Source organism: Eschscholzia californica, unplaced genomic scaffold (assembly GCF_041429995.1).
Source record: "Eschscholzia californica isolate CP2 unplaced genomic scaffold, dmEscCali1.0.p SCAF_4, whole genome shotgun sequence".
Classification (NCBI taxonomy): domain Eukaryota; kingdom Viridiplantae; phylum Streptophyta; class Magnoliopsida; order Ranunculales; family Papaveraceae; genus Eschscholzia; species Eschscholzia californica.
In genome coordinates, this window is record NW_028238461.1 from 46,078,543 (window position 1) to 46,089,213 (window position 10,671).

Consider the following 10,671-nt stretch of genomic DNA (forward strand, 5'->3'; position numbering starts at 1 on the left):
TGCTTTATCTTTGGTACAATTTGCAACAACTTTTTGTAGAAGCTCCTTATAAATTTTTTGTTTTAGTGAAAAAAGATTTGTCAATTCTTTTTTAGTCTTCAGCTCTCTAGGTATTTTTTTAATTTGCAACAACCTTGCAACAACTTTGCAACTCTTGCTACAATTTGCAACAAGTTTGCAAAGCCTTGAGACAACTTTACACACTTTGCGACAACTTTACAACACCCTCTGACAACTTTGCAACAACCTTGCAACAACAATTTTAGAAAGAATATTGAGTTTTTAACCAAAAAATACAAATAAACCCATTTTAAACCAAAAAAACACAAATTTTGGGGATTTAACTAAAACGAATTATAATTTGTCTGTTTTACGTTTGAAATGAGTCTTCAGCCTAATTTCCTGACCGTTGTTTAGCTTAGAGTGATCACTAATTTGAGTCAACTTGTGTGAACTTAGACACATTGTCTATTTTTTTTGTTGAACTGGACACATAGTCTATTGGTCTTGAGAATATTTGAACCTTTGATCAGATAAAAAAAGCTCAAGTTTTGTTTAATTTAATTTATGAAAATTCGTACTTTCACTTTTTACGATTTACAATTTAGAGCTCACCCACTAGTGAGAAACTAAACTACAATTACTACATTTACAAGTAAAATGAGAATATTAATTTCATATACAAATCCAATATGCATTATTTTATGAGTTAATTCCTATATGGCCCCCTACTTTGTGACCAGCTTCCTTTATGGTTCCCTTTTTTTTCGTAAATTCAAATATAGCCCCCTATTTTCAAGTAAATGTCATTACTACCCTTCTTAATTCTAAATTTAAAACATAAAAAAAAAAGTTATTTCCACCTCACCCCTCTCTCTCTCCACCTCATCTCTCTCTACAACTCACCCCTCTCTCTCTCTCTAATTCACCTCTCTCTCTCTCTCCAACTCACCTCTCTCTTCTCCGGCAAGGTCGCCGGCCGGCGACTTTCAAACCTAAAAAAAAATATTCTCTCTCTCTAAATTTTAAAAAAAAAAAACGGTTCATGAACAGATCTGTAAATCTATAAATCGTGAACCCCATAACTTTATGTAATTTTTCCTTTTCTCCCATAAATTTGATGAAGCTGCTATTCCAAAAACAATGTGTTTTAACCCTGTTTTCTCTGGAATTTTCTTAATTGAAGATGTATTATTACCATTGTTATAACTGAAAGTCGCGGAAGCTATCGAACCTATCCTAGAAATTGATCCGATTATGAAGATTAATCGAAAAGCTAAGTCAAAAATCAAATATGCGAACAGAAATTAACGAGGTTCGGCCTAAAGCCTACGTCCTCGGGCGAACAAGAAATCTTTATTGAAGGATATATGAAGACGACTAACACAACCCGCAAGTTCGTCCCAAGATGGTACCGTATAGTAATAACCTTCTATACTAAATCTTCGACGACCGAGAAATTTAACACCGCTCAAAAAACTATGAAAAATTTCTCTCACTCTTGCTCTCTCTCTCTAGCTCTCTAAAGAAGAGTTGTTGCTTGTGTTGGTGTGTTGATTACAAAGCACTCAACCCCTATTTATATATATTATAAGCCAAAAAATTGGAAACTGCCTATAGAGCCAAAAAATTGGAAACCATCCCAATTTGGAAACTGCCTATTGCTGCCTCTTAAACCTCCTCTTCAATTTTTAGAAACTGCCTCTTACAATTCTCCACCTCGTACACAATTTGATATACTTCAAATTTTGGACGAACACCAGGATACTCCTTGTAAGATATATCTTCTTTTTGTGACTTCATCCGACTGCGCCATATGACCATGGCTGCCTACGTACCCTTTTACAGGATCAAGCCTACCGTAGTTCTACCAACCCTTCACATAAAGAAAACCTTGTCGCCATTACGCCCTTTCGGGCAACTTAACACGAGCCGATTTGTAGCAATTCCAGGCAATGCTGAAACTTGCTACATGTCACCACTTTAGTCAACATGTCCGCGGGATTCTCATCTGTGTGTACCTTCATGAGAGAAACATCACCTTCCTCTATGACATCTCGTACAAAGTGATACCTGACATCGATATGCTTAGTACGAGCATGATGGACCTGATTCTTCGCCAAGTGGATCGCACTTTGACTATCACACCATACATCCACGCACTCCTGCTTAATCCCTAGATCATCCAGAAGACCCCACAACCACAATGCTTCCTTCACACCCTCGGCCATAGCCATATACTCGGCCTCCGTAGTAGATAACGCAACTGTAGATTGTAACATCGATCGCCAACTAACTGGAGCACCATGTACCCTAAATACATAACCAGTAGTAGATCGTCTTCTATCTAGATCGCCAGCATAATCCGAGTCAACATAACCGCTTACCTGACATGTGTCTCCACCAAAGCACAAACCCGTATCAACGGTACCCTTCAAGTACCTCAAGACCCACTTCACAGCTTCCCAATGTGTCTTCCCCGGGTTTGCCATAAACCTACTAACCACACTGACCGCTTGTGAAATATCTGGACGAGTACACACCATAGCGTACATCAGACTGCCAACTGCACTAGCATACGGTACACGATCCATATGATCCTTCTCCACCGTAGTAGTGGGAGATTGTTTTCCCGAGAGCCTGAAGTGTGGTGCCAAAGGTGTTGACACCGCCTTCGCATTCTGCATCCCGAATCGAGAAACTACTCGTTCGATGTAACTTTTCTGATTCAAGTACAGTTTCTTACTTGACCGCTCTCTCTTAATCTCCATTCCCAGTATTTTCTTTGCAGCGCCCATGTCTTTCATCTCAAACTCTTGACTGAGTTGAGATTTCAACTTATCTATCTCCACCATGCTTCTAGAAGCAATAAGCATGTCATCGACATACAAAAGGAGATAAATAAAGTCACCTTCGCGAAGTTTTTTGATGTATACACAACAATCATAATCACTTCTGCGAAAACCATGCTTTAGCATGAAAAAATCAAATCGTTTGTACCATTGGCGAGGGGATTGTTTTAATCCGTAAAGAGATTTCCTCAAACGACATACTTGATTTTCTTTACCCTCAACCTTGTATCCCTCAGGTTGAGCCATATAAATTTCTTCTTCCAAATCACCGTGCAAGAAGGCGGTTTTAACATCGAGTTGTTCCAGCTCAAGATCCCTGTGAGCAACAATACTCAATAGCACCCGAATAGAAGTATGTTTCACGACCGGTGAGAAAATCTCATTGTAGTCGACCCCTTCTTTCTGTGCATAACCCTTGCCCACTAGTCTTGCCTTATACCTTGTACCCTTGATCTCGGAAGAATCCTCTTTCTTCTTGTACACCCATTTACAACCAATAACAGACTTTCCTTCGGGCAATGGGACAACTTCCCATGTCTTGTTCTTGTGAAGAGACTTCATCTCTTCTTGCATAGCAACCAACCAACTCTCTCTTTCCTCCGCGGTAATAGCTTGTTTGAAGGTGACCGGCTCGTCGTCTTCCACCGAGAGTGCATATTCAACAAGATTTGCCTGCCCATAATGCCTAAGAGGTTTGTCTGACCCTAACCTCTGTACCGGCTTATATAACCGTTTCGGCCTAGTGTGTACCGAAACATCCTGCTGTTGTTGTTGTAAAACTTGTGTACCTTCCCCTTGAACCTCCTCATGATCGGGTTCATCAATTTCCTCATCCTGAGTTTTATCCTGATGCTCCACCTGATCATGATTCCTAGAAACCCGTTGGTCTTCGGCTTCTACTTCCACTACTTGAGCTTTAGTAGACCCAACATCACCACAACTAGGCACCGTAGCTTTCGCCATAGCTACAATAGATGACTCATCAAACACCACATCTCTGCTGATTACAAACTTCTTGTCTTCCGTACACCATAGCCGATAACCCTTGACTCCTGTAGCATATCCTAAGAAAATTGCCTTCTTTGCTCTATTGTCAAGTTTGTTACCTTTAACATGGTAATAGGCCGTACAACCGAAAACCTTAAGTCTCCCGTAATCTGCATGTTCACCTGACCACACCTCGTAAGGTATGCCGCCATCTAAAGAAGAATGTGGAGACCAGTTCACAATATAACAAGCTGTAGCAACAGATTCTGCCCACCATTCTACGCCTAATCCCGAATTGGAGCGCATACATCTAGCCTTCTCAAGTAGTGTACGGTTCAATCTCTCTGCGACTCCATTCTGCTGAGGTGTGTTTACTACTGTCCAGTGCCTCACAATGCCTTCCTGATTACAAAACTCCTTGAATGCCCCATCCCTGTACTCGGTCCCATTATCCGACCTTAACGTCTTCAGCTTTCGACCAGTTTTGTTCTCAACCATTGCTTTCCACAGCAGGAATGTGTTGAATACCTCATTCTTATGCTTCAGAAAATAAAGCCAGACAAATCTCGAATGATCATCAACGAATGTAACAAAATACCTGGAACCACCCTTGGAAGGTAACTTTGCCGGTCCCCAGACATCGGTGTGTACGTAGTCTAACACATCTTTGCTCCTGTGCTTGCTTGTAGAGAACGTCACCCTGTGTGCCTTCCCGAACACACAATGCTCACAAAACTCCATGCAAGGCTTCTTCATGTCCTTCAACAAGCCTTTCCCGCACATCAAAGATAGACCCTTTTCCGACATATGCCCAAGGCGCATATGCCAAAGCCTCGTACAAGCCGTTGGATCCCTTCCATTGATTCCTACTGCTACATCTCCTGTAATTGTTGTCCCCAAAAGTTTGTATAAATTTCCGTAACGAGTACCTCTCATTACTACCAAAGAACCCTTAACTACTTTTATGGAGCCATTCTCTATAATTATCTTACAGCCGCTTCGCTCCAACACACCAAGGGAAATTAGATTTTTCCGCAAATCGGGTATGTGTCTTACGTCCGTCAATGTTCTCACCACTCCATCGTGCATCTTGATACGTATTGTTCCGAGTCCCACAGTTTTACATATACTATCATCACCCAGTATAACTGTACCACCATCTACACTCCTATAGGTAGTAAACATCTCCCTATTTGGGCACATATGGTGTGACGCCCCTGAATCAAGCATCCACTTATCGAAGATCTTCTCAGACACCTCTGTCACCGAGAAACATTCGTCCGCCTCTTCTGACACATATCCCGCCTCTTGCATCTCTTGTTTCTCCTTGTAGCCTTCGTTCTTTTGCTTCAACTTTCTCTTTGGACAAGCCGCTTTAAAGTGGCCAAGCTCACCACAACTAAAGCACGTTTTCTTGAAAGAGCCTCTAGATTTGGATCTAGATTTCCCGCCCTTTCCCTTTCCCCTTTCATTACTCCTCCCCCTCGTTACAAACAACCCTTGTGCTTGATCCTTGTCTACTCCACCCGACGCCATACTGCTAGTAGCAACCTTACGAAGGTCATCCGCTAATAGCGAATTTCTCGTCTCTTCCATGCTTAGACTATCACCAACAAGCATCAAAGTTTGAACAAGGTTTTCATAGGATTTTGGCAATGAAAGTAACAATATGAGGGCTTGGTCCTCATCCTCAACCTTAACATCAATATCCTTCAAATCTGAGATAATCCTGTCAAACCTATTCACATATTCCTGAATAGAAGAACCCTCTTCCATTCTACATGTGAATAATTTGGATTTTAAGTAGACCCGATTCGTTAAAGTTTTCGTCATGAAACTGCTTTCTAGCTTTAACCACACACCCGTCGCCGTTGTTTCTTCGTCTACTAGGAACGCCACGTCCCTCTCAAGACACAACATAATGGTAGCCCGTGCTTCGAGATCTAACTCTTCCCAATCCTCATCTGACATATCTCCTGGTTTCTTTCCCGTCAACGTCTTGTGTAATTTCTGCGAGATTAACAGATTCTTCATCTGCATCCGCCAATAAGAAAAATCGTTTTTCCCATTGAACTTCTCTATCTCATATTTACCTGCTTTGACCGTACCACTTCTCGATCCCATCTTCTCTTCGTTCAATCTCAACAAGGCTCTGGTACCAATTGTTATAACTGAAAGTCGCGGAAGCTATCGAACCTATCCTAGAAATTGATCCGATTATGAAGATTAATCGAAAAGCTAAGTCAAAAATCAAATATGCGAACAGAAATTAACGAGGTTCGGCCTAAAGCCTACGTCCTCGGGCGAACAAGAAATCTTTATTGAAGGATATATGAAGACGACTAACACAACCCGCAAGTTCGTCCCAAGATGGTACCGTATAGTAATAACCTTCTATACTAAATCTTCGACGACCGAGAAATTTAACACCGCTCAAAAAACTATGAAAAATTTCTCTCACTCTTGCTCTCTCTCTCTAGCTCTCTAAAGAAGAGTTGTTGCTTGTGTTGGTGTGTTGATTACAAAGCACTCAACCCCTATTTATATATATTATAAGGCAAAAAATTGGAAACTGCCTATTGAGCCAAAAAATTGGAAACCATCCCAATTTGGAAACTGCCTATTGCTGCCTCTTAAACCTCCTCTTCAATTTTTAGAAACTGCCGCTTACAACCATTAATGGAGGTGGGTAAGGAAGAAGATGAATATTTATTGTTGATAATCTGAGGTAGAATTGAATGATCATTGAAAGGGTTTTCACTATTATTACAGGATTTTGAAGAAGAAGAAGAAACAAGCTTCAATGTGTAAACAAAATAAGGTACAAAAATAAATAGAATTAACAAACCCATTAATTTTGGAAGGTCTTTACTTGAATAAGAAGAAGAAGATGAAGAAACGGGAATTGATGAAGGACTTCTAATTTGATTCAAAATCAATTTCTCTGATGAATCTTTTTGTAACCCTTTCATCTTCCTTCTAGGGTTTTAGAGAGTAAAACTGTGATTTATGAACTTCTGATTGACTAACCAACTACCCATAAAAAATCAAGAGATGGGTATTCTTTCAATTTCTTTACCTTTACTAAAATTTCTCAGATTTAAAAAACCTCATACCCGAAATAGATGGAAATTGGAAAGATCTCTAGTAATCAGTTTTACCTAATAATTTGATAAAATCTAGTAGTAGATCTAAAGAAACAGATTGCAGAGGATAAGAAATGATTTTTGTTTTAAGGAGCTGATTCTAGCGAGAGAAAGAGACATGCATTGCTGCCAATTTGCAGTCTCCCCTCTTCCTAAGGGAAAAGAAGAAATTGTACTGAATACAAAAACCCAGAGAGAGTTTTAGGGGTTCACGATTTATAGATTTTCATCATACTGTAATTTTGCCATTTCTAAATTACTAAAAAATTGTAGAGAGAGAGAGGAGAGAGAATTTTTTATTTTTTTTTAGGTTTGAAGGTTGTCGGCCGGAAAATTTTCCGGCCGGCGACCTTGCCGGAGAAGAGAGAGGTGAGTTGGAGAGAGAGAGAGGGGTGAGTTGTAAAGAGAGGTGAGGTGGAGAGAGAGAGAAGGGTGAGGTGGAAATAACTTTTTTTTAATGTTTTAAATTTAGAATTAAGAAGGGTAGTAATGACATTTACTTGAAAATAAGGGGTCATATTTGAATTTACGAAAAAAAGGGGCCATAAAGGAATCTGGTCACAAAGTAGGGGGCCATATAGGAATTAACTCTTATTTTATTTAAATTTGTCTTACTTTTGTGCTTAAACTTAATTATGCAAGAATATTAGGTGAACGTATTGAGTTACAAAAGAGTTGCAGAAACTGCTCTACTTTCTGCAAGCATATTTTCTCTTTCCTATTTATGCTCCAAAATTAACCATAAGATGGATTTTTTCCCCAAAGGACAAAATTGTGCCACAAGATGATACTACTTGAGTATCTTTCAGATAGCTCTAATCAAATTATTTTGATGTTTTTTTTTGTTGAACTTGAATTATTTTGATGTTAGAAATGGAAGTACTCTCATGATATAACATCTAGAATAATGTATAAATGATACAGTAATGATGGAACATAACTTGTCACGAGAATTTATTCATAATACTGGACTTTAAAAGTAAAATTTTCGTTCAAAGCTTTTAAAGTCAAATTGTAACCAAGAACAATACCTTCACATGCCCATCAAAAGAAATACGAAAGAAAGCAATTACGAACAAATACCAGAAAAGAAGAAAATTAAAGACATCAATCACAATACATTATTACTTCATAATTATTATTTTGACTGCTCCATTGGAATTATGCTTATTGCTTATTAACCCTCCTGCAATTCTTTCTGATCTCTCCTTTGGATCCAATCAATGGCGAGATATTTCCCATTTTAACCATAGATTTAGCAAAATGGTCGAAAAACAACTCATTATTTTCAGCGTATTGCTTCACTAATTCTCGTGATGCTTGGCTCTTGGTGAAAAGAATTTGATCAGAACTCAAAAGTCCCTTTGAAGCTAAAATGTTCTTAAAATACCAATTGTCGAATTTTACAGGGGTAGAATTGTCCAATACAAATAGATTCTGATCTCCGCCGGATCTTGGGCACCCGGATCTCAATTGATTGGCGTACAATTTATGGAGTGAGTAATCGGGTTGATTCTTACCCGATTGACTATACAACCTCTGCTTAAAACTTGTGCACCTAGCATTTCCAATTGTATGGCTTCCTGTAATCGATCAATTACAAGTAATTAGTGTAAAATATTTAAATTATTTTTAGACATAGAACTAAGCAAGATTGATTTGTTCCCTTGTCAGTCCAATATGTTTGACATATACATTACAACGAAATACAGGATGATGGGACTAGTGAGAGTTTTTGAATTTCGAACTTCAAACCTCATGAGACCCATGAGGTTCTAGTTAAAAGTGCTAAAACATTGAAAAGTAATATTTTAAAGATATTTTCGTCGGTTCTCCAAAGGATCAAAAGTTTTGATACACAACAACTAAATGCTGGTTAAAATTAATGACTAGGGTGCTTCTGAATTTCGAACCCAAAACCTCAATTTTGTGATACGTCTATGAGTACTCTATCTCATTACTTTCATCAGAGATATTCTTGAAAAATATTTGTAATTTATAAGACGGGGAAAGTTTACCAGAAAGGGCGACGAGATCGACAATGTCTAGGCCATGAAGCTTGAATTTAGTGAGGATGGTTTGGAAAGTGTTATTTGGGGCAGGGATATTGTTGTTAGATCCACTTAAACTTGCACCTCTTGAGTCCCTTCTTCCTAGTGGTACCTCCCAGTTTGGTCCTCCAGCCTAAATATTTCACCAATAAACACAAATTTCAACATAGTAAATATCAAATTGTCTATAGAGTAATATTCTCTTTCTTTCTTTCTTTCTTCTTTATCTTACCAAAACAGTTGAATCTCGAGCCGATAGAGCTAATATATCTGCACATGAAACGGTTTTCGGGCATTCTTTCTCCAAAGCTGACTTTATCTCGTCTATAACGTCGAATCCTCGCACTGAGTTTCTGTTTGGGATCGAATTTTTCTCGCTTATTATGCTTCCACTACTATCCAACAGTAATGAGGCATCACAACCCTTTAATACAAAAGAAAATTGGGTTAGTTTGTAAAAGTTATATGAAGCGGTGTGCGAACTCAATGAATTACGAAAATACCCTAATATGTCTTTGTATATGGGATTAAAATTTGAAGGTTATACCTTAACAAAACAGTCATGAAAATGAAGCCTGAGCAGTGAGGCAGCCATTCTAGCTTCTCTCGCAACAGCCTTGGCCACCACTGACTTCACAATTTCTTGAGCTTTCGGACAAGAACGATCGTAAAAATGTGGGCTGAGGTTATAACTACCACCACCGCCACCATTGCTTTTTTTAGCAGAAAGAGAAAAGCAAATTGGAGCAAAAACAAGAAGTAATGAAACAACCACAATATAGCACTTAGAGAAAACCATTTTTTTTTTTTTCAATTCTTAGAAGATAGATTATAACAATGTTGTTATTATAATGAAAATGACTTTAGAAGAGTAGTGAAGTGTTTTTAGTGATGAAAAATGAAATTGGATTGTGGACTATATATAGAAAATTTTATGAGGTTCAAAGATAAGGTCACAGAGTGAGAAAGAATAAAAAATATAAGAAATGGTAGGAGTTGGTTACCTATTTTCTCTAGAGTTGATATTCGGTTAATAATTGATTGATCAAATAACAATACCGTTATCACTTATCATTTCTTTAAGAAGTATCTAACACATATTCTACTTCTTTTTGTTGTTGCAACATATTCTACTTGAAATCGTAACACTTTTACGAATATTTTAATCGAAATAAGTTAACGTGCACGACGTACCAGTTTTGATTTTCAGATGTAAAGTGGAAGTCTGAACAATTACAACTAGCGGTCAGTAAGAGATAACTTAAATTTGATTTCTCATACACTGAAGTTTATACCCGATTACTTGTCGTTTAAATGCTTAGTTGGTACCTAAGTTATAATTAGAAAAAACAAGAGAAAATTCAACCGATTTACACAATATGGTAATAATAATGTTATCTTCTCGTAAAGTTAAGAAAAATAGTATAAAATATAATGTGGAGAGGACCTAGACAATTTACATTAGTTGCTAGAATGTTGTTTTTCTCACATGTGGGACTATTGTCAACCATATTCTATTTTAATTAAGCTTGTCACTTTGTTAGATTTTGTGCTTTCCAGGCTTAAACAAAATTATTCAAGAATATTATGATATTCTTAATATTAAGATTTAAGGGTAGGAGAACTACTCCTCTA

The 10,671-nt window shown here is 37.9% G+C and overlaps 1 protein-coding gene across 1 annotated transcript; it reads right to left on the reverse strand.

The window, feature by feature from the left end:
- Nucleotides 1-7,915: 7,915 nt before the first annotated feature.
- On the reverse strand, nt 7,916-9,931 carry LOC147545207 (peroxidase 72-like). Its single transcript, XM_086638032.1, has 4 exons — nt 9,584-9,931; nt 9,269-9,460; nt 9,004-9,169; nt 7,916-8,568 (listed from the first exon to the last, which is right to left on the reverse strand). The coding sequence occupies exons 1-4, from the start codon at nt 9,833-9,835 to the stop codon at nt 8,153-8,155; spliced, it is 1,026 nt and encodes a 341-aa protein (XP_086494158.1). The 5' UTR covers nt 9,836-9,931; the 3' UTR covers nt 7,916-8,152.
- Between the last annotated feature and the right edge of the window lie 740 nt (nt 9,932-10,671).

What these genes read in the sequence shown, in the direction of transcription:
- LOC147545207 (XM_086638032.1), bottom strand. Translation starts at nt 9,835, where the DNA reads ATGGTTTTCTCTAAGTGCTATATTGTGGTTGTTTCATTACTTCTTGTT. An exon ending in TTCATGACTGTTTTGTTAAG is followed by an intron (nt 9,461 to 9,583) that starts GTATAACCTTCA and finishes TTTGTATTAAAG; the next exon opens with GGTTGTGATGCCTCATTACT. An exon ending in CTCGAGATTCAACTGTTTTG is followed by an intron (nt 9,170 to 9,268) that starts GTAAGATAAAGA and finishes TGAAATATTTAG; the next exon opens with GCTGGAGGACCAAACTGGGA.